Source organism: Lynx rufus, unplaced genomic scaffold, assembly GCF_022079265.1.
Source record: "Lynx rufus isolate CCGP_SWC_20201006 ecotype Redwood Valley unplaced genomic scaffold, mLynRuf1.p SCAF_3, whole genome shotgun sequence".
NCBI classification, from domain to species: Eukaryota; Metazoa; Chordata; class Mammalia; order Carnivora; family Felidae; genus Lynx; species Lynx rufus.
Genome location: NW_025814845.1, coordinates 185,354,387 through 185,378,792, shown reverse-complemented (window position 1 = coordinate 185,378,792; position 24,406 = coordinate 185,354,387). Strand labels below are relative to the sequence as shown.

At 44.0% G+C, this 24,406-nt stretch overlaps 1 protein-coding gene across 2 annotated transcripts in view; it reads right to left on the bottom strand.

Moving 5' to 3' along the window:
• The window catches only part of FAT1 (FAT atypical cadherin 1), a 117,470-nt gene that overhangs the window by 8,553 nt on the left and 84,511 nt on the right, over positions 1-24,406 (bottom strand). Inside the window, exons 9-23 of one of the 2 annotated variants that reach the window (XM_047091661.1) lie at positions 19,276-23,343; positions 18,362-18,558; positions 15,803-15,956; positions 14,566-14,799; positions 13,377-13,766; positions 11,161-11,375; positions 10,774-10,911; positions 8,655-8,798; positions 7,645-7,842; positions 6,200-7,010; positions 5,924-6,055; positions 4,022-4,179; positions 2,964-3,426; positions 1,457-1,610; positions 1,163-1,273 (exon numbers count right to left, since the gene is read on the bottom strand). In XM_047091661.1, the coding sequence (XP_046947617.1) occupies positions 1,163-1,273; positions 1,457-1,610; positions 2,964-3,426; positions 4,022-4,179; positions 5,924-6,055; positions 6,200-7,010; positions 7,645-7,842; positions 8,655-8,798; positions 10,774-10,911; positions 11,161-11,375; positions 13,377-13,766; positions 14,566-14,799; positions 15,803-15,956; positions 18,362-18,558; positions 19,276-23,343 (7,567 nt within the window). The remainder of the gene's footprint in view (positions 1-1,162; positions 1,274-1,456; positions 1,611-2,963; positions 3,427-4,021; positions 4,180-5,923; positions 6,056-6,199; positions 7,011-7,644; positions 7,843-8,654; positions 8,799-10,773; positions 10,912-11,160; positions 11,376-13,376; positions 13,767-14,565; positions 14,800-15,802; positions 15,957-18,361; positions 18,559-19,275; positions 23,344-24,406) is intronic. The other variant, XM_047091662.1, reaches the window with a different exon arrangement.

The window sequence follows — 24,406 nt, the reverse complement described above, 5'->3', positions numbered from 1 at the left end:
ATCAATCCTTCCCTCCTTTAATAAAAGGTAGCTACTGCCCTGGCCCCACACTCACTTGCCATTGAAAGTTTGAGACATTTTTCTCAAATATGTCACGGATTGATTCACTGGAATTACTAAAGTCAACAACTTAGGAACTAAGACCATGTGACTGATGGCCAAATTCAGGGCTCTAACCACCACTTGAGTAAAAGCATATGCAAATACCTACAAGCAGCTCACACTTAAAAGCCTTCCAACAAGATTGACAGTGAACACTTCAGTGAAGCATCAGGCACTTAGAAAGAACATGAACCGTTTTGTTTTGAGAGAGCATGCACATGCGAGTCAGGGAGGGACAGATAGAAAATCCTAAGTGCGCCGAGCGCTGTCAGCATGGGGCTCCATCCCATGACCCTGGAGAGTCAGATGCTCAGCACTGACTGAGCCACCCAGTTGCCCCTCACCAAGTAACTTTTGAAATTTTTTTTTTTAATGTTTATTTTTGAGGGAGACACAGAGCTGGAGCAGGGAAAGGGCAGAGAGACAGGGAGACACAGAACCTGAAGCAGGCTCTGAGCTGGCAGCACAGAGCCCGACGCGGGGCTCGAACTCACAAACCATGAGATCATGACCTGAGCCGAAGTCGGATACTCAACCGACTGAGCCACCCAGGCGCCCCATCACCAACCTGCCTCTTTCGCGGTGTCTAACAGGCAGCTCTGTGCCTCATTTTCCTCCTCTCGGAAATAATCATCACCTCTTAGCATTATGGTAAGGATTACAAAAGATAATGAGAGTTGAAAGGGGGTCTAGATGCTATCTAAATGTTAGCTATAACAGATTATGAGAAGAGGTCGTTGTCATCCCACTCAAGACCGGTAACAACGTCACGTGTATCCACCTTAAAAAAATCGTCACTCTTCCCGCAAACATGTACTGCCTCCAAGAACCAGTATGTTCTGCTTATAAATATCTCTGACGTCCACAAGTATTGTCAAGCATTACGTTATCACCTGCTCACTGTTTTTAAAGAGTGAAGAGATAAATTCTACAAGGAGCTATATGAGGATTATGACAATGTGAAGCAACAGAGTCCAGATTAATCAACCTCTGTTGCATCTGCTATTTGATTTGACACTACAGAGAAGAGCAGATACAAATTCTGGAAGAAGCCACTTACCTTTCTCCCCTAAAACCCGAATCACACTGGCAGACGGCACCATCCAAGCTGTCAAAACATGTTCCACCATTTTTACAGGGCTCATCTTTGCAATATGGACTAAGCTGGCACCTGAAGAAGGAAGGGGAAATACGCATAAACTTAACACTTTCTACTGTAGATAAATACAGTGCAAGAGAAAACAACACGTAAATTTAGTCAGACGTATGTATCAAGTATCCATCTATATACCAAGCATCCATTTACAAAACTTTTTAATACTGTAATTATGACAGTTAAGAAAAACACACATACCTCTGGCCAGTGTACAATCCTCGGCATTGGCAAACGAAGTCTCCGTTGTCCACAATGCACGTGCCACCATAGAGGCATGGGTTGGAGGAACACGGGTTGACGCTCAGCTCACAATACGTCCCTATGTACAAGGCACTGCATTTACAGTAATAACCTAAATGAGCAAAAGGGAACAAAGAAGTCCAATCAGTAACTCAAAAACTGTATCTCAGTACATTGGTTTTTACTAAGAGGAGACTTGGAGACCCATCAAAGTTAGTAAAATTCCTATTCCCTCTGGGTAAAATGTGGTCTAGATCAACAAGCTTATCCCTTCCGCTTTTGGGAGAACCCTAACACAAAGAACGGAAGAGAGAACTCGTCGTTGGCTTTAGTGAATCATAGTTTAGGTAAGGTTGTTGGGCCAAGCGTACAGAGTAGGGACCAACGGTCCTTTATTTGAGGGACCACGTAGACAACACTTACTACTGGACATCGACCTCAATTCACAACTCACAAGCTTTTAAGGGCTAAACGAGAGAACAGTAAACGTGAAGGCACTGTGAGACTATACGCTATCATTAACGAAAGGGGATTATCAAATCTGTCCAAAGGAACATAAAGACTGTGACATGCGACAGAGCCAGTGTCTAGGTGCCACAGGGACTGCAGGAGCACGTTTCAAGAACATGCTTCTCTCAGCCTCATGCCTGAGTGACGCAACAAGGAGAGTCTCCTGGCTGACCTCCCGTGGCCATGTAACAGGAGCACAGTCTACACTTTCATTCAGAGTATTACTGTGGGGCTGACCTGGCCCGTTGTTTGCATATAGTGTGCACAGATGGTTTCCAAAGAAAGTAACAAAAAAACCGAAGCTTCTGAAATCTCACCCAAGTGTTATTTCGATATTTGCTCTATCCCTTACACAAAGCTCTATTTCCCAGGCACCAGGACTGTCATAATTTCTATTACTGGGAAAGGAAACAAACGGGGCCAGGTGAAAAAAGTCTCGGTGCACTCTTCCACGTCAGGGCTTCGGGAGAGGACTGGTGACGCTTCAGGAGGGTTCGAGGCCTTCTGGAAAACCACACCCCATCTATAACTAGCTCGACTAGCAGTCGCTGGGTGCTGAGCCATCAGATCAAAGAAGGGCACTCGAAAGAACAAAGTGCAATTCTGAGTCCCGCTGGGTCAATGTCAGTGTGGGTGGAGAAAAAGTGCAGAGTTAGCCGTAGTTCACCAGTGGCTCCTGGTGCGGAACGAGGGGTGTCTGGACACACTTCCTCTGGGTGCACCTGCCACGTGTCTGCAGGACCTCGGCAGGTAAGACACCACCCACTGCGGCCTCACCGCAGGGAAGAATCCTAGCCCACGCCCCGGTCTGGTGTAACATGCACCAACCGCTCGATTCCAATACTGACTGCAGTATCTGACCTATCATTTGAACGAAAGGGGGAAACACAAATACTTGAGGAACTGCGCGTATTCGTGTGTAACATTTTAAAAAGGACCACGTCACGAAGCCTACCTCCAGTAGGGGATGGCTGGCAAACGCCTCCATTCTGGCAAGGGTTGCTGGAACAGTCTTCGGTAGCCGTTAACAAGCACCCGGGAGAGACGTCCACCCATTCTTCAATGTGTGCATGGCTTCTTGGTTTGTTGTTTAAAGGGAGCTCCTGCCCATTCAAATAAATGGAGTCCATACAACCCCTGAAGCCATTACCCACTTGGGGGCTTCTTCCGTGCCTTGTGCCTTGCTGGCGGATGTGGCCACCGAAGAACACATGGTTATCCAGGTTCAGGGTTTTCAGAGTCCCAGGGGCTGTGCCTGATGCAGTGTGAACTTGGTCGAGAACCAGCCGAGCGTAGTTTCCATTCACTTCTAGAGACACTGCATGCCACAGCCCATCGTTGACTTGAATGCTTTGAACAGAGACAATTCCAGGGCCGCTTCCACAGTCAAATTTGTACTGTAGCCGTCCATTATGAATCTGTCATGAAAACAATGGCCATTCACATTACTCCCACAGAATCTGCAATTATGAACTCTAATCAAACATCTAAAGGAGAGGCACGGTGAGCACTTGAAGGTAGAAAGTCAGTGAGGCCTTGCACTTAAGTACTACAGAACACAGGCTCATGTGCTCACGGCAGAAAGAGTAAAAATGGACGTTACAGGGATATCAAGTTCAAACTGCACATCCAAAAAGCATCACAGAAATAACAATTAACTAACTGAACAACAAAAATAGTATCAGGTAAGATAAAAAAAAAAAAGGGGGGGGGTGGGTGGAGGATAATTACCACTTCAAGCATTTACATATGTTCTCTACAAATGTAATATCAGAGTTTGAACATTAATGGTCATGTGACCTGAGAAGGTTGCGAAAAAAAGAAGTCAATCTCTATGTTACTGCAGAGCAAATAAAGGAGCTTTTTGGCCCACAAAGTCTAAAACTATCAAGAGACCATTTAAGTGTGGAATAAAACCATTTCCTTTAATTGTTTTTTCAAAAATGGACCATAGAAACAAAATGGGAATTTTGTATTTTTAAGTCTTCCATAACGTAGGGTTCAAAAACGTACCTCCAAGATGCTGTAGTCGGTCCCGCGAGCGTACATCACAACTGCGTGAGCAGAGTACGTTCTGAGCCTCATGGTCAGTTTCATCTCCAATCTGTTTTCGTTTTCCATTAGACGGTATTTCACAAAGCTGTTTCCAGTAAATGTTACAGATGAACTCCCTGTGAATCACAAAGAGGAAAACATAAATCAGAACCAAGCTGAAGCATATCTTTAAAAGGGAGATTTCCCCCCAACACTGATCCAAGTTTTTATTTAAGGCTACAACATTATAAAGTTCAATCTGATGGAAAATGTCAATTTGCTTTAATAAAAAGCACAGCACCCCTGGGTCTCTTTTTGGAAGAGAATTAGACTACTGTATCAGTGAGGAATGAGTTCTAAAATAATGAGAGATCTAAATATAAAAATGTTCACGAGTGGCTTGGTTAAGTGTCCAACTCTTGATTTCAGCTCAGGTCATGATCTCACGGTTCATGAGTTCAAGCCTCACATTGGGCTCTACACAGACAGTGTGGAGCCTGCTTGGGATTCTCTCTCCCTCTCTCTCTGCCCCTCCCCGACGCATGCACGCACACGCGTGGACTCTGTCAAAATAAACTTCAAAAAATACGTATTTAAAAAAATAAATATAAAAACGTTCAATATAAAATTATTAGAAGACAACTTAGGAAAATATTTACACAGCCTCACACGGTTTGGGGAAACTTTGCAAGCAAGATCTAATTCCCAGTCTCCAAAAATAATGAAAATAACATCACTCTCCAGCGATGGAAATGGTTATGTAAAAATTATACAGAACAGACAAAAGTTGTATTTCAAAGTGACAAAAGATACTGTAAACAATAGACAGTAATAGACAGACAGTGGGTTGGAGATAATGTTCATGCTCACAGCACACAGAGTGATCTATACACTGAAACAAAAACCAGACAGATAAGCTGGACAAACTAGCAAACACTGTGAACAGTCCCGGAGAGGAAATGCTACCAGGAATAAAAAGAAAACAAAACATTCACAAAAAGGCTGGAGAAATCCACACTAAACTAACCAGATATCATTTCTCGCCCACTGGATGAAGGAATTTGTTTTTTAATTGAAAACCTTGCATTGCCAAGAAAATGGGGCGTGAAACGGTCACACTATGACTGCAAGAAAGGAACTGGTATAACTTTCTGGGAAACTAACATAATGGTATATTTAAAAATTAAAAATGTAGTTAGTCTTTGACATAGTAAATCCTTGTTTTAGAAAAGAAAGCACCAATAAATAAGGCTGTATGGATACAAGTGCTTTTGTAAAAACTGAAGTATAATTAACATACAATGTTACATTAGTTTCAGAACTGCCACAGAATGATTCAACACTTGTATACATTAATCAAAGCCTCACCACGATTAAGTGCAGAAAAGGATTCATTTTTAACACAAGGAAACATCTTAAGAACCTCAAGCTCTATGAATAAGGAACATGTTGAATAAATCATGGTAGAGCCATTCAGAAGCATTAGGTTTACGTGCAATGACCTGGAAAGATGCCCATAACGTACATTAAACAGGGGGAAAAGCAAGCAGTAGACTATATGAGATACGGTAACTATTTATTCTTAAAGGGAATGTGAAAAAAAAAAAAGCACAATGTATGTGCACATATGGGACTGTATGTTTACATGAGCACGATGATGAAGAAGAAAGAGCATCGCCGTTAATTCGGGTGAGTTGTGTGGAAGAAGTTACTACTGCTCCTCCTTACTCATCCATACCCTTGACTTGTTATTATAAATGCACTTGACAATATTTACCAAAGCTAACAACAACAACAAAAAAAAACAACAAAAAAACAATGGCAAGGAACACTCGAAGTGACTTTTTCAAACGGAAGCACCCCTCATCACTGAACTCTCACCTGGGCACTGACCAAACTTGCCACCCGGGCAGAGACAGGCGTATTTCTCCTCTCTGGGATCAGCGATACATTCAGATCCCTCAGGGCATGGACTGTCTTCACATCCATGATGGACAACTGGGCATCTTCCCTCTGTAAAAAACAACACCAAAAGAAGAGACAGGAGAGGGGTGAAAGCCCATTAACAGGAACTTCACGAAATTCAAGAAAACGATTCGTGCGTAGCCTTCAAAGGCTGCACGCGAAATGATCCGTACCGCCTGTTTCCCGACTTATGTGCGTTACCTTGGCAGAGACACACAGCTGTCCTGTGGTGGCGGGGAGTCACGAAACTCAGTCTGGCCGTGCTGTGCGTTGACATAACGTTCTCATCCACAGTCACCTTTTCATCACAGAACTTCCACGGGCAGTCCAGCCCTGCACAGAGCTTCTGGAACACGTCCAGTATCCTAACACCCATGATTTCCTCGAGATCAGTCACGGAAGAATTGATCTTGTGCAGAAGCAGTTTGGTTGAAACCTGGGCACTCCCTGATTTCTCTACGAAAAGCAAGACATCCAGATGTGGATGGGGTTCAGAGGGCTGCAAACTAACGATCTGGACGTCAGTCCTCCTCACACCCAGGATGTTCCGCAAAGCTCGCTGGAAGTTGCGCCAGTAGTCACCAACGAATTCTTCCGGAGTGAGGTTGGCGAAGCGGATGGCGATGGTGTGGTTCAGCATCTCCTGGGTTATCTGTCTGATGTGCACCGTGATGTCCGCCACCGTCGTGAATTTCCCATCGGTTACGCTGACATTGAGAAGGTACTGCCCTACATCTAGCTTTCTGTGTGCTATCAGCTTACCCCCGGTGCTGGAAACAGAGAAGAGGTTGCCCATCTGCGGATCAAGACTATAGCTTAAAGTGTCATACACGTCCTGGTCTGTGGCGTGAATCTTCCCGATGACACCGCCTGAGTATTCCTCTCCAAAAGCAGTAATGAAAATCTCTAGTGGCAAGATTGCAGGCGGATAGACACTCTCCTCAATGACCCGAATGTCAATATACGTCAAAGATGACAACTGAGGCTTTCCGTTGTCGGCCACCTAGGAGGAAATTAAAACCAAAAACACAACACCTTGGTCTATAGGTCATCGTTAACTTAATAAAAATTTGGCTTCCCTCACTCAAGTTTTAAAAAGTTACCATGAAATACTTCTAAACAAGAAGCCTATGAAGGACAAGAATAAATACTTCTTTGCAGCCCTTTCATGAATTCGTAAGGGAGGTGAGCTCCATTAATGTCTATGATAAAGTAACCAAGTGGATATATGGGCCCCGCAAAGTATAGTGGGATAAAAACGAAGGTAAGAGGGCACCTGGGTGGCTCAGGCAGTTGAGTGTCTCCCTTCGGCTCAGGTCACGATCTCACAGTTTGTGAGTTCAAGCCCTACCTCGGCCTCTGGGCTGACAGTTCAGAGCCTGGAGCCTGCTTCAGATCCTGTCTCCCTCCCTCTCCGCCCCTCCCCCCTTTGATGGCTCGTGCCCTCTCTCTCTCTCTCTCTCTCTCTCTCTCAAAAATACATATACATTTAAAAGAAAAAAGGAATGGCGAAAAGAGAGAAAAAAAAAAAAACACCACAGAACAAAAACCCACAATTGTACTCATTTTATTTCTAGAGCCAGCAAAGGAACCCTTCTCTAGAAACCCACAATATAAAATCCTGAAGACCTTCATACCTTCACATGCAGTAGGTAATGATCTTTCACCTTCCTCTTTATGGCAGCTGATGTGAGAAGGACCCCTTGCTGGTTCACTTCAAACACTCCATCGTCATTCCCACTCACAACGGTAAAGAAGAAGGGTGGGCCGTTATGCGAGGAGTCCCTGTCGGTCACTACCAGCTGCAGTACGCTGAAACCCACGGGCTTATTTTCCTGCATGGAAGAGAACCAAAACGCACACGACTTGCAATAAAACCCAATCTACATGGCAAGAGACACAGGCAAGTTTTCTATAAAATGAAGTATACGGAAAACAACGTCTCACTGCGGCTCCATTTGACAGGAAGGTGGGGGGGGTGGTTGCGGTGGGCATTGACGGGAAGGAAAGAGGGGAGGAGGGGGGAAGGTGGGGATTTGGACAGGACTGGAGGGGAGGGAATGTGTGAGAAGAAAGGATGTGTGGGTAGCAGGAGTGGAAGAAGGGTGGAGTGGGGGAGGAGGAAAGGAGAAGAGGTGGAGTCGATTCTCTGATGCCTCTCAGAAACCGGCGGGCAGATGGGGGCGCCTGGGTGGCTCAGTCCGTTAAGTGTCTGATATCAGCTCAGGTCGTGATCTCACAGTTACTGAGTTCAAGCCCCTTGTCAGGCTCTGCACAGCCAGCATGGAACCTCCTTGGAATTCTCTCTCTCCCTGTCTGCCCCTCCCCAACTTGTGTGCGCGAGCGCTCGCTCGCTCTCAAAATAAATCAAAAAAAAAAAAAAAAAAAAAAAAGCCAGCAGAAAACAAGATTAAGGACCAAGCTAGTGAGAATGTCTTAAAAACCAAAGTACAAAAAAAAGAGAGAAAAGCTTGGTTGCACCTTGAAAATGCTCATCTTAGTACTGATGGAGACCCCCCTCGTTTTACTCTTCTCATTTTCCTAAAAGTACTCTTTGGAAAAGAAAGAGATTTCAAACAACGAAGCCAACGCATGAGCTCCTTTCAAAAGGAATGTGCCCGACAAACTGTCAGCGCCCCGAGGTTACCTGGATAATGACACTGTAGTTTCCCTTGGAGAAGACCGGAGCGTTGTCGTTGACGTCTGACACGTCGATATTCACAGTAGTCGTGTTGACCCTGGGCGGACTGCCGTTATCAGAAGCCTGGACTGTGAGTGTGTAACCTGAAATCTTTCCCGGGACAAGACAGAACACATGTCCACTGCACGAGGCCCGAGAACGGGCTCCATGAGAAGCAGACTGCCGACCACCCACAAGGGCAGATCTGGGCGACCGTCATCCCCTGCCGCGTGCTGCCCTGGATGTGGGCGACTCCCCAAGCTACAGACAGGAGCGCCGTGAAGAGCTACACGACGGAGCGTGCGCGACAGGGGCAGCCGCCTCCTCTAAGGCCTAAATGGGACCGTCAGCCAGAAGCAGAGGGGAGCTGTCGTAGCCCCCCTTCAACACCTCAGGACGCTCCAGATCACCCTCCCCCATCGCTTTTACACGTGGCCCGCAGCCAGCTGTCTGAATCTCTCAGGACAAACTGACCTCGTCAAAAGAAGCTGTATCGAGTGAGGTAGATTCTGTTCTAGGGCAGTCCCCTGTTAAGCTCTCTGCTTCCAGAATGAGAGGTGGAAGAAGCCAGAAAGGGGGCTAAATCCCCAGCGGATGTTCTGCCGACTCTTAGTCCTAAAGGATGCCCAACAGAGAAGGGCAAATGGCCTGGGGCGCACGCGCCATCTCCTCTGCGGGCTCCTGTTGGACGTTAGCGCATTAAAGGAGCGGACAAGCGCACCGGTCACAAGTCCTAAATCTGTTCGGCCCAGCAGTACAGCAGCCTGAAGGCTAACCAGTCATGCTTCCTAAACTCTTGGAAAGTCTCTGCTCAAAAGAACAGGTCAGAGAAGGAATGAAAGAATTCGGCCTTTCAGGAGGTAGCTCATCACTATTTCCCCAAGTCCCTCTAATCTTCCCTTTACCTGTTACTGTTCTGAAACTAGACTCTCTGATCAGCAGTGTCCTATCTTTGCACTTCCTCACTTCACGACCTCCCTAGGCAGCTCCCTGCCTGTGAGTGTTAGCGGAGGGACGGAGAGACACATGAGGGACAGAACTTCCGCCTGGCTTTCCTCTCGTCAGTTGCTCGCATTTATCTAATCACCTCGGACTGCCTCCACAATCCTCTCCGGAGACCTGTGCCATCTCCGTGTTCCTGGCTTTCAAGTTTCTGAAGTTTGAGTAAACTCTCTGAATCCTGGCTGAGTATTTCTACTTAACGTACGTCACTCTCCTCTAAGATAACGTCAAAAACCACGTGCCACAACCTCTCCCGGCGCTAGGCTTCCGCGGCCTCACAATGCCCCGTTTCTCTCGGAGGGCACCACCCCATTACAGCAAGGTGGAGGGGAGCCGGCGTCTCGGCCACCACCGCTTCCTACGCGGGGCCGTGTCTCAGCTTCACAGATTCTAAGGCCTCCTTCACGAAGCTTCTGCATCTGTCTGCTCGCGCGTCACGGCACTTCCCAATCAGCCTCTCGGGCCCTGGGCTTCCTACCTGCCTGGTGGCTCGCGATGTTACACCCCACTCAGGCCTACCGTGGTGCTCACCCACACAGTCACCTCGGCCAGTCGCTCCCGGGCTCACCAATACTCAGCGGCTCCCTGTGCCCGCAGCAGCCAGCGTGAACCTCTGCTCTGTTCCTAGAACCCCGTCCTACCATGCGTCCCTCACTTCTCACCAGGACTCCTCTACTCCAACACAATCTAGTATGATCACCTAAGTACCTGCCGCGTCTTCCACGTCTCTGTTCACGCAGTTCCTCATGGCGACTCACCTCTCCACAACTACGGCTTTCTGAGTCTGCCATTATTGAAAACCCAGCTTCTAGCTCCATGAAGTGCCTCCAAACACCAGAGCCGATAGTAGTTTCTTCCTGAACATGAACTTTTGTTATGCAAACTTCTATCAGTATGAAACACATCTCTTCTGTTCTAGAGATTTTCGTACTGAAATTGCTTTTCCAGTATTTATGTCTTACTTCTCACTGCCTGAGAACAAGGTTGGTTGTACCCTTCTGGTGCCTCCCATTAAGTGGATGAGGAGCTTCTATTTACCGACTTGGTAATCTGTAAACAATTTAAGCCAAAGTTTTGCACGTACTGTTTCCCGGTCGAGAAGCCTGGTCACTTTTACTTCTCCCCGGGCAGGGTCAATTGTAAATGGACTTCCTTGATTGCCATCTGTAATTGAATAGCGGATGTGGCTGTTCGAAGGTCCGTCAGCATCGTCAGCCATAACCTAGAAGACATCACGCTTCTACTTAGGAGACAGCTGAGGAAGGGGTCTATGCAGCAAGCTTTTCTGCCATCAGTAACTAGCTGTTATAAGGCAATCATTTATAATAGAGTCAGTAATTAACTAAGTTAACAAAAAACATTTCCCCATCTTCCAATTATTTTCAAGTAAGGCCACAACAAAAACTGAATCGGTCTTCCCGAAATTTCTTGCAAAGATCCAGAAGAACACGGTAGGGGAGGAAATACACACCGTGATGACAGACTGCTCAAGGACGGCATCTTCGCTGATCACTGCTGTGTAGGTGTCTTGGCTGAACACAGGGGAGTTGTCATTGACATCGGTTACGTTAATGCTCACAGTGGCCACATCACTTAATGAAGGTGTCCCCCCGTCAGTGGCCTCTACAGTCAGGTAATATTCGTGAGAGCTTTCATAATCCAGGTTCTCAATGATAAAGATGGCCCCTGCACAGAAAATCAAAATGACTTTCGTTACTTTAAAATGCCACCACTTTCTCCTACTGGGACTGAAATCGAAACTTTTAAACAAACCATTTCTAATTTCTACTTCAAACATTTATCATTTATATATATATATATTTTTAATGTTTGTTTATTCTTGAGAGAGACACAGCACCAGCAGAGGAGGGGCAGAGAGAGACACAGAATCCGAAGCAGGTGCTAGGCTCTGAGCTGTCAGCACAGAGCCCAACGTGGTGTTTGAACTCAAAAACTGAGTTTGTGACCTGAGCCGAAATCAGACATTTGACTGAGCCACCCAGGCGCCCCTATCATTTATGTGTTTTCTAATTTCTTCATTCAGCAATTAAAAGTTATGAATTTGCCTATTCCTAGATCCTTATTTATTTCTCTGTGATACATAAATTGCTTTCCCAGTCAATACTACCCACATTCCACTATAAAATTATATTTCTTCTTTTTTCTAAACCATAGTTTACTATGGATGCCACTACAGTACAATAAAAAGGAAACGTAAGAATTCTACTTTTTGGCTTATATTTTCCTCATTGTTTTTGTTTTATATCTCCAGAATAACTATTTACATCCTATCATTTAAAAAAAAAAAAAATCTCTTTTTTGGGAATACAAGCTGGTGCAGCCACTCTGGAAAACACTATGGAGGTTCCTCAAAGAATTAAAAATAGAACTATCCTATGACCCAGCAATTGCACTGCTAGGCATTTATCCACGGGATACACGTGTGCTGTTTCAAAGGGACACATGCACCTCCATGTTAATAGCAGCACTATCAACAATAGCCAAAGTATGGAAAGAGCCCATACGTCCATCGATGGATGAATGGATAAAGAAAATGTGGTGTATATATATATATATATATATATATATATATATATATACATACACACACAATGGCGTATTATCGGCAATCAAAAGAATGAAATCTTGCCACATGCAGCTACGTGGATGGAACTGGAGGGTATTATGCTAAATGAAATTAGAGAAAGACAAAAATCATATGACTTCACTCATATGAAGACTTTAAGAGACAAAACAGACGAACATAAGGGAAGGGAACCAAAAACAATATAAAAACAGGGAGGGGGACAAAACAGAAGAGACTCATAAATATGGAGAACAAACTGAGGGTTAGTGGAGGGGGTGTGGGAAGGGGGATGGGCTAAATGGGTAAGGGGCACTAAGGAATCTACTCCTGAAATCACTGTTGCACTGTATGCTAACTAATTTGGGTGTAAATTTTTAAAAGTAAAAAATAAAAAAAATCTTTTTGATTTAACGATTCCTTTAACACCTCTCGTTTCCTTACAGTCCATCCTATTAAAAAGCCCTAAAAGTAGTAATTCTACAGTATGCATTAAAACCATGTTTTAAAATCCCATCAACACACACCTGCTCCTCATCTGAAACAGTCACACTCAATTAAATACAGTTTGAAAGGAGTGACTTTGTACAACATTCGAACAGCTTAGACCACAGGTTAACGACGACAAAAGCGTGTATGGAGCAGGAGTCAATACCTCCTGCAACTCTTGACCTTGTGGATAGTTCTTCATTGCGATTCAAAGTACTTCGGCTATTCTATATACCTAGCGTACGAAGACGTCAATTTTAATGAATTATCAGATGCCTCCTACAGAGACTAGGATCGAAGAGGCGGAAACTATGGTTTCCCTTAAGAAGCTACTTCCCGTGGACTCAATATGGAGAACGAGTAGCCATTACGCAAGACCCTCCAGCACCTCCCACTCTTGATCTTTACTCATGTAATGCATCGGACGTCTCGACTGAATTCCTGGAGTGTGCTTTCATTTCCCCGCTTAAACGCCGAAGGCACTTAGAACCTTCATCTTTTTAAAGGATCTACTGCCGATCTACGAGCTGGCACTCTGTACTGCCTTATGTGCTGGGCCATCTCGCCTTTTTTGGCAGAATAAAGGCCTTCTTCTCATTTTCAGGGCAGGTTACCTGTTTTGGAGTCTATGCTGAATTTTCCGTGTTCGTTTCCACTTATTATTGAGTAGGTGATTTCCGCATTCGCTTCGATATCCCGACTGGCCGCATACACCTGGAGAACTTCTGTGCCGAGAAGAATGTCCTCAGACACGGTGGCGCCGTACTCACGGTATTCAAACACAGGGGGGTTGTCATTTATATCCAAGACGGACACCACAACAGTGCCGGTAGCCGTCAGCCTCCTCGGCAAACCCTGGTCTACGGCTTTCAGAGTAAGGGTGTACACGGCCCGCACTTCTCGGTCCAAGGGCTTTTCTAACTGAAGGATTCCGGAGAATTCATTAATGGAGAACTGCCCGTCAGCAGAGTTCATCAGCGAGTAGGAGATCTTCCGATTCAGTCCTGTTGACACATGACATCACGTCAGAGTTTTATTTCAAGAAATTTAAATTATTTTTTGAAAAAACGTGTAGCATGTTTTAAAAGGAAAACGCGAACACTCGTTACTGAGACGCTCCTAGGACTCTGATCTTTAAAAAGCAAACATTTTCACTGACAACTTACTAACCTAAAACAAATACAATTCCATAGTTACCTGGCTTTTTAAGACTAAATTCTACAGCATACGGTCCTGCAGTACCCAGCAGGTCTTTTAAAATGAAATCTATGATTTAGCCTCAGTGTCAAAGATTTATTTGAAAAGTGGTATTTTTGTTATTGCTTCAATTCTTCAGTATTAGTATGACTTAAGAAATTGTTTTCTCTATCGAAAGATTATAAATATGTATCCTAGACTATTATATTCTCCATAAAAATTGTGAAAGGTTTATAAAACTACAGCAGTGTAACATTTGCTGTACTGTCTCCACATTAAAATCTCTACGTCACTAATGGTTTATTCATAGAATAACACTTCGCTGATTAATTCAATTGGACATGAAGATCAGTTAATACAGTCTCCGACCGTAATTTTAGGGACACCACAGATGTCTTACAATGGTACGTGCACGGGGCACAATTTTGAGACTTCAAACGTGAATAAAAAATGAATTCATTATCCTAAAGATTTCATTCCATTTTTAATGCTGAGGAATTAAAAAATACAACAGTGAGTTAATCAAGTCAAAGAGACCGAACTGGGGATGAGGTTCCTAAGATCTCAGAGCACAGTCTGAAGCCAACAGCATCAGCTGGACGGTACCTGCATCTGCGTCCGTGGCCTGGACCCTAGTCAACAGCGTCCCAGGCTCTGTGTTCTCGAACACGGTGATGGCGTACGGATCGGCGGAGAATTCAGGGGCGTTATCATTCACGTCTTCTAATGTGAGCACAATACTGGCTTGACAGAATCTACCCCCTCCATCTGTGGCCTTGACGAGCAGGTTATAAACTGCTTGCTCCTCACGATCAAGGGGGGCTAATGTTTTCAGTTCACCTGAAAACAAACAAAAAAGTGGATTCACTTGAAATTTAAGGTGTGAGCTGCAAATGCACATCTATTTCTTCCCCTTTCCCTCTTACAATGACAAAATTTTGGAGCAGCAATTTTATCAATGCTATAGAGTCAACGGCTGCAGGAGCACACTGAGATCCAGGTTTCCAAATCCTGCTGGGAGCTAGCTTTTTTTAAAAAAAAAAAAAAAAAAAAAGCTACCTATTTTCCAAATTTAAAATATTTTTAAATTGACTTACAGATTCATATGTTTACAATTAGTTCTGGGGGGTGGAACTCCCAGAAAACTGTTACTTGGACTCCTGATATTAACAAAATACAAACTGTAAGAGAGAAAACAATCTAACAGTCTTAAAGATATAAAGATGAACAGAATACCATTCATCATTTAATGAATATGCTAAATTATTAATTTATGGCCACATATTCAAGAAAACTATATACAAAACAGATAAAGCACAAAGTTTGAGATATACTTAAATTATGGAGTTGTGTGTTTTTTTTTAAATGTTTATTCATTTTTGAGACAGAGACAGAGCATGAGCAGGGGAGGGACAGAGAGAGAGGGAGACACAGAATCCGAAGCAGGCTCCAGGCTTTGGGCTGTCAGCACAGAGCCCAGCACGGGGCTTGAACTCACGAACTGTGAGATCATGACCTGAGCTAGAGTCGGACGCTCAACCGACTGAGCCACCCAAGCGCCCAATTATGGAGGTTTTTTTAAAGTTACTATTAAAAAACTAAATTTTAAATTCTGGGTTCAAGTAGGCGATATTGTTGTCAATTTTTTTTTTATCTTATCCCAAATTTTACACACTAAATTGCTGTGTAGATTTCTAATTCTAAAAGATGCCAATTTTGTAGCATCAGAGTAAATTTTCAAGGAACGGGATAGAATTTCAAATTTTACATGTGACCTAAGACCACCTATATCTGATATGACTTTGCTGGAACATGGTGAATTTTGCCCCAAACCCCATCTTACCTGTGTCTGGATTTAGTTTGAACTTTTCTGCCCCTGGACCAAATAATGTGTAAGTAATTTCAGCATTGGAGCGGATATCTGCATCTGTAGCAGACACCTGCATGATCAGCTTCCCGGGAAAGGCATCTTCTGGGATCGCTTCCGCATACAAGCTCTACAAAGATTTTGAATACCACGAACATAAAACATTAAGCGTTAACATGACTGCCAAGGGAATAACAGAAAAAATAATCATTTAACTTTGGTCACAGAAAATGTGGGAAATGACAGAATTTAAAAATCCGAGGAGCTTCTGAAACCGATTTTTCTTATAAAACATATTTAAAACAAAAAGGAGTCACGTCACAGGTAATTCCTCTGTATCAATGAAAGAGTCTGATCTGACATTTAACCTACAGAATTCTGAATACTTTGTCTTTAAGTTGGTTTCATGTTTAACTTAAATTCTTATGAGTGAACATAGTAGCATTCCATATATATCTGAAAATTGGTGAGTCAATGCCTGTTACATCCTGTCTATTTTCAATACAGGAAGTTATTATTTGCAATCTTTCCTAACATACAGCCAGGTGACTGCAGTGGAGACAGACGTGATCCTCATGTCATGGTGAAAACAAAGATTCCCCCAGGTCGCCAGGGTGAGTGCAAGCGACACCATGGCCAGGACTCTTCTGTTACCCTGCCCCCGCCCTTCCCATCTGACTGAACTCAAACATAATCAACACTTCTTTCTAGTTCCAACTCATTAGAAATCCATGCTATCAACCAACACACAAGGCTAACAGGTAAGATTCTGCTGATTTTTTGTTTTTCTTAAGATGAGCTCAATTCTAGATGTACACTTTATGACTCATGAAACAGGATCCTTTGCAACATTGATGATTTCAAATGAGCTAATATCTTAATTTTATTATTCTCAAAGATGACAGCGCATCATATCCAAGTAATGTGCGAGTGTTTAAAAGAAAAACACAATAAGACGCACACATTTATTTTCTGTACGACACACACAGACTTAACCAACCCCCCAGCCGTACACGATACTGTTGCCAAAAAGTAGAGACATGGATGGGAATGAAGTCCTCCCTCCTCTGAAGCTCCCTTCCCTGCTGACTGTGCTCTATTTCCCTGAGAACGGCTCTGTCCCTTGCCACAGCTGTGACACTGCTCATCTCCTCTGTCCCTCTTCCAGACCGTCTTCCCCGCTCTCTTCCCCAGCCTTCCCTTCATCTACCACTCTTCTTCCTTCCTCAGACTCTCCTCTTTCTTCGGTGGACGAATCTATGTGCCTACTGACACGCGCCCTCCCTGCAACCAGGCACCTGTCCGCATCATGATGCCGAGCCCTCCGTCTCCAAGCCACTCTCAGAGTCCCACAGTTCGCTTCCACAGCTCCATCATCTGTTCAGCAGCCAAACCCCCATTTGCTGTCCTGCCTCCTAAAAATCCTCGGCTCCTGCCCTCTCAGTAACACTGCCCTGGTATGGGTCTCCTCCTCCCGCCTCTGCTTCCTCCTCCCTTCTCCCTAGGAGAGGAAATACCCACAGGTACTCTTTGTCCCTTTTCGTTATCATCCTCTCGGATGGATTCCATTGTCCGTCATCCAAAGAAACGGCTAAGTTTGCATCCCTGCCCATCTTCAATCTCACCATCTCTAAACGTCTACAAAACCGATTCAACTGGATGTCCCGTGACCCTACACTTAATGAGTCCAATACAGACCACAACATGCTTCCTCTTAAGCCAACCCCACCCCAGGCTTCTATCTGGGTCTTTCTCCCACTCGCTTCTGTAGGAAATGGCAGTCAATCCCGACATCACACGCCTGCCATGTTGTCACCCGCAGGCGGCACCACGGGCACCAGCTTGCACTCTGCACCGTCTTTTGTCCCTTCGTGCCTTTGGCCGCCTCCACCCCGTGCTCTCACTCGCGCTCATCCAAGTGTACACGACACTACAGAACGAACATGTCTTCTGTAAGGAACTCTTGGCTCACGGCAGCTCCACCTTCCAAACACAACGGGTTCCGAGGTCCTCTCTTCTCTAGGACGGAGTCCCAACTCCTCTGCCGATCTAATCACCACCTCCCAAAGGCTGACGCCCCCGCCCCTCCCCGGGAGCACTCCTGCCCCGGTCCTCCCACTGCAGCCTTGGATGGGAACGGCTCCTTCTTGGCGTATGTGTTCTCAGATTCAACGGGCCCCAGAGCTGCGGGGCACCCTCACAGACCTCGTGTAGAACAGCCAGTGCCCCCGAAATAGGCTCAGCCCCCAATAAGGGGAATGAAATCTTCACAAAGCATTTTTAGAGTTAAACATAAGTGCAACCTTGTCTGTAATTTACAGCATCTGTGAATGAGCTGTTCCAACTACTGAGCATTTCCCAAAACAGTTCTGGAGCTGATCCAACTCTTGCCCCACTCAACACTCACCTCTGCTTAAATGCTCACCGGCTATCATACGAAACGCATCTGAATTACAGCCAGCGCCACAGGAGAGTCCGAATGAAAGGTTCAGAAAGAAATCCAAATTCGTAATACATAAAGAAAGAACCGCCTACCTTTTCACAGATGGGACTGTTGTCATTTGCATCAAGAACTTTCACTTCAACTATGGCTTTTGAGGAGAAGGTCCCATCGGTTGCTGTGATAGTCAGAAGATAATTGTCCCTTTTTTCCCTGTCCAGAGGTTTCTTCACAAACACCTTCCATTCATTCTGTATATTTTCAATAGCAAACTGTCCCAAAGGATCTCCTCCTATTAAATCAATGGAGGAAGAGGACAAATTGGCTGAAATAAGTAAAGATCTAAGTGACAGGAGACATAAATACATTTAGTGTTATGGTTTAAAAGAATTAAGGGTTTTTTAAAAAATTACTACATTTAAATTTGGCTTATTAACTTTCCCAGTTACTCCCACCACCACCAAAACAGCAAGGCATTAAAATGTGTACTGAAACACAGCATTAAGCTAAAGAAAACATAAAAGCCTACTAAACAATACGTTACCCTATATGAAAAATATAGTTGTTATACATATTTATCATTTGCTAAGTTCAACAGAATGAGTCATAAAAATCAAAAACAGTCCAGGGGTGTGCCTGGGTAGCTCAGTTGGCTAAGACTCCAACTTCGGCTCGGGTCATGATCTCACGGTTCGGGAGTTCAAGCCTCGTGTTGGGCTCTGTGCTGACAGCTCAGAGCCTGGAGCCTGCTTCAGATCCTCTCTCTTTCTGCCCCTCCCCCGCTTTCACGCTCTCACTCTCAAAAATAAACATTCAAAACAAAAATAGTCTAATGACAACTGTTAGCCTCTTCAATGTAGCTTAACAGATGTTATTTCTACTTATTTTAGGCTTACTTAATTAAAATCATCCCTTTAACTCCCGATCTCCCTAAAATACTATTATTTCAAAATTTATACCTCTAATCCGATTTATTTTTAACTTAAACCATTTTGCTTCAATGTTTTACCTGTTATGTAATATGTAACTTGTCTATTAATTTCTTCAGAATCAGCATCTGTGGTACTCAAGATGGCGATGACACCGCCCGGTGGGTCATCTTCGCTCACGGTCCCTTTGTATATCTCTGCCGTGAATCGTGGGGGGCTGTCGTTGACGTCGGTGACAGTAACATCCACGATGGCCGTGGAGGAGAGCTGGACCTTTTCACCATGATCCGATGCAACCACTTTAATCTGGTAATGGTCTCTCTCTTCATGGTCAAGTTCCTTGAGGGTCGTAATCCAGCCTGTCTCCATGTTAATGGCAAAAGATTCGATGACTTCCACACTTTGTGACTGATCTAGACTGTACATGACTTGGCCATTGGTTCCCGAATCCAGATCAGATGCCCTGGCCTGGATGACTCTACTCCCCCCTGGCAGGTTTTCAACAATAAAAGCCTCATACGGGTTAGACTCTAACACAGGGCTGTTATCATTTGCATCTTTCACTTGGATGCTAACATCTACAGATGCCACCACCTCGTAGTCCTCATGAGCGCACCTGGCAAGTATGGAAAACTGGTACCACTTAGTCGTTTCATGATCAAGACTCTTTTCAAGTTTCAGTCTGCCGCTCTGTCTGTCAATCACAAAGAACTCATCCCTGTTACTTTCAGGAGTGTTCCCTTTGATTAGGCTGTAAAGAACGGTCCCACTATGTTCTGCTCGGATGAGGTCTATCTCTGTTCCAATAGGCATGTCTTCTGAAACCGTATAGGTATAAAAGGGTTCCGAAAATTTTGGAAGTTGTATTTCTGGTGGAAGTATTTTAACATAGACAGGAACCACAGATTCCCTTGACGGAGACCCACTATCCACAGCTCTCACAAAGAAAGTGAAGAACTCATTTTCTAAGCCAATTAAGCTTTCTTTTGTAGTAATTATGCCAGATAGTTTGTTAATTTCCAAATTCTCCTTGACACTTTCAGAATCTGCTTCAATGGCATAGGTGACATCAGCATTGGATCCCTCATCGGCATCACTTGCAAGAACTTTAATGACGGATGTCCCTTTGGGAGCACTGGACCCAATGTCCACTTCATACTTGGTTGCTCGAAACTGGGGTGCATTGTCATTGTCATCTGTAAGGATGACATTAATGGTGCAGAAAGCAACTTTTCCACCGGCATCCTTAGCCATTAAACGAACTGAGATTACTTTCTCTGCTGGAGTTTCTCGATCAAGTTTCTCCAAAGTAAATATCTGTCCTCTGTCATTTGTGTAAAATCTGTCTTTGGCAAAGTCATTTACAATATGGTAAGTAATGTGACCGTAAATACCAGAATCCCCATCAGTTGCTTTGACCTCGATCACCAGCGTGTGTAAGGGAGCATTTTCAGCTAACTCCACTTCATATTCGCTCTGAAGAAAAACAGGACTGTGCAGATTGCCTCCAATTACAGTTACGTGAACCTGAGCTGAACTCCTAAAAACTCCATCAGAAACAGAAACGTTAAGACTATAAAATGGCTTCAAGGTGTGCCGGCGCACGTTTGAGAGTGTGACTATCCCCGTTTCACCGTCAATGACAAAATTCTTATGATCATTGCCAGAGAGAATGGAATAGTCCAACCTGTCTATGTCTGAGCTGTCTGCATCATACGCTTTCACACAGGTCACGAAATGCCCATGCATGGCGTGTTCGCTGATTTTGGCTTCATAAATCTGTTGGTCAAACAGTGGCGGATTGTCATTGAGGTCCGTGACATCCACTGTCACAACCACATCACTGCTCAGGGGGGGCATGCCACCGTCCAGAGCCCTTACAAAAATCTTGTGCTTCTGGAACTGCTCGTAATCCAAAGTTCGGACTAGCGAAATGAGGCCGGTGCTGCTGTCTATGTGAAAATGATCATGACTCTTGCTATGGTTCCCAAACATATGGTATGAAATTCCCCTATTTGGTTCTGAATCAGAATCTGTCGCTCTAACTTGAACGACAGACGTGCCGATGACAGCTGCCTCGGACAGGGTTGCGGCATAAGACTGCTGACCAAACACAGGAGGGTTATCATTGATGTCTTCCACTATGATGTCAACAAATACTTCAGCATGAGCACCGGTCAAGGAGTCGGTTGCTCGTATGCTCAGTTTATAAGCCGGGTGGGACTCGAAGTCCAGAGGGGCTATGACATTTATAACTCCAGTGTTGAAGTTAACAGTAAACTGGCTGAAAGGATCTCCATCCGTAATGCTGTAGAACACTTTCAACCCTTCTGGACTGTTGGCTTGTACGTGGACAACCGGACTGTGCATCTGGATATTCTCCGGAACCTCTGCGCTGTAGAAAGGTTTTTCAAACACAGGCATGGCTTTATTCATAACAGTGATCGGAACTATCACTTCAGCCGAAAACGCTGGGTCTCCTCCGTCTTTTGCGACCACTGTGACAAGATATTCTTTATTTAAGGTGTCAGGTTCAAACTGCTTTTTCAGTGAAATTTCACCTGAGGATCCGATCTGAAAATGCTCGTGATGCTCTTTAAGGTAGTAATGCACTTCTCCATTTCTGCCACTGTCTCTATCAACGGCGGTAACGTAGCGAATAACGTGGCCCACCACGGTATCCACTTTAACAACAGCATAGTAAGGAAGGTTGACAAACACTGGTGCATTGTCATTTTGGTCTTCTATGTTGACCCTGACAATGACATGGGCCACTGCTGAAGGCTTGTGTTCTTGGGTCACTTCTACCACCACATCAAATGCCTCCTGCTGTTCACGATCAAACGGTATGCCAGTGGTTGACAGAACTCCTGAAGTCTGGCTTATTTTAAATCTGCGATCTGGGTTGAGGATATGGTAAAACAAAGGCTCGTTGATTGGGTTCCCAATGGCAGTAATGACAGCTAATGTTCTGGCTTCAGTGGAATTCTCTTTCACTACTGCAGAGTAGAAATCTTGGGTAAACTTCAGTTGACTTTCTTTGCTTTCTTTCACATTAATTTTTACAGAGGTAAAGCTTACAAATCTGCCATCAGAAGCTCTAACGGTTAACTCATAGCGGCTTCTTAGCTGAGTTGTGTTTTGTACAGTTATAGTACCAGTCTTGTGGTCCATAAAAAACTTCTCCCCAATGTTGCCCTCGGTGATAGAGTACATCAACTGTGAGAATGCACTTGAATCAGCATCCGTAGCATTTACTGTGATGACTTTTACTCCTCTGTATGTTGGCAATAAAAGAGATGCTTCATATAATGATTTGGAGAACACAGGAGGGCAATCGTTAATGTCTATTACACGTATAGTCACATTAGCTGCATACTCAGCAAATAAACGTGGTGTCCCCATGTCATGCACTTGTACGGTAAAGTGAAAAGTACTTGTTTCTTCATAGTCCAAACTCAGTACCGTATGAATAGCACCAGTGCTAGAGTCAATAGCAAAATATTTGTGTATAGATGGTTCAACAATGTGATACACAAGCAGAGCATTTGATTCTTTATCAGCATCAGTTGCTCGAATCACTAATGGGACATTTTTGTCTGTTAGGACCACGCTGTTAGTTGAAGCTGATTCGCTAATGAGTCCCGTATATTCTGCCTGCATGAAGACTGGCAAGTTGTCATTTTCATCCTGTAGATGCACTAAAACACTTGTGTTAGTAGACAAACCAGCCATGTTAGTTCCTTGTATTATCAATGTGTAAATGGGCAACGTTTCAAAATCCAGGGCTTTCTGAGTGACGATACTTCCAGAATGTGGATTAATATCAAAAGCATCAGCTACATTTCCATCTTTTATTTCATATACCACTGACGACTGACTCTGCGCTGTAACCATTCCGACAAAACTCCCAATGCCGACAGTTTCGCTGATTTCAACAGAATATTCTTTTGATGTAAACTTAGGAGAGGCATTGTCAGCAATTGTCACAAAGACATGCACAGAAGTTATTTCACTCATTGGTGGATTCCCTTTATCGGTAGCTTTCACCATTAAGTCATATTCCACTTGGCTATTTCGATCTAATTCTTTAGCAGTTTTTATTAAGCCCAAGATGGGATCAATGGTAAAAGAATTTCCAATGTTTCCTAGGAGGAGAGGGGGTAAAAACATGTTACAGAAAAATGCAAGGATCAATACAAGTAATAGCTGGAGATACACAAACTTTTTTTTTTTTAATCTTTAAAAGTGATTATTCTGTAATTATACAGAAATTCAGGGGTTATCAACATTTGAATAGAACTCACTTCATTTTTATCCACCTAAAATGAGGCAGACTTTTCAGAGTTTTGTAAGTTACGAAAAGCAAGAAACACACGAAATATTACTCTAGGTAAAGCCAGAACTCACTTGCTATCACCTGAACCAGGAATATGTTGTAGAAGGTTATCCTTTTGTAAGGCAGTTAATAATTTTCCAACGGTCCCTCAAAAATCCTTTGAACATACTTCTACTTTCAGCATTTATCACTTGCAAGTTTTCAAGACTCTTACTCATTATGAAAAGGAAGACTTCAATTCACCAAGAAAATTTAACAAGGTTCAAGAGAGCTGTCCCTTATTTTAAATATTCAGGGAATGATTGAATGAGCTTGTGCATTACCTGCCCTACTGTGTCGCTTTTGAAGATTTCTATAATATTCCCTTCTTAATCTTTTTCAGGTCAATCTACCCTCTACGTCAGTGGTTCTCAATTGGGGGCGATCTTGTCTAGATGGACATCTAACAATGTCTAGACACATTTTTAGTTACCACCACCTAGAGGGGGAGGGCGTTACTAACTTTCATTGGATAGAGATCCAGTATGCTGTTAAACATCCTACAATGCACAGGGCAGCCCCACAACAAAGGATTTTTTGCTCCCAAGTGTCAACAGTGCCGACAGATAAACTCTAAAACAGACGGTTTTACTTGTTCGCTTTGGGCCTTTTCCAGCTATACTGTAGGTGCCTTTTGCTGCAAATGCAACTCCACAATAGTCCAGGTTTTGTATCACCAACTGAAATCTTTCTGAAGACACCGGCAGCTTACTGAAGTCTAGCAGTTTACGATCTCTTTGGATAGATTACAGCAGTGTGAGGGTCCTCAGACTGGATTCACCTACACGCACTCCGTCTCTGTTCTGTTTCACATCCATGAGTCCCGAATCCAT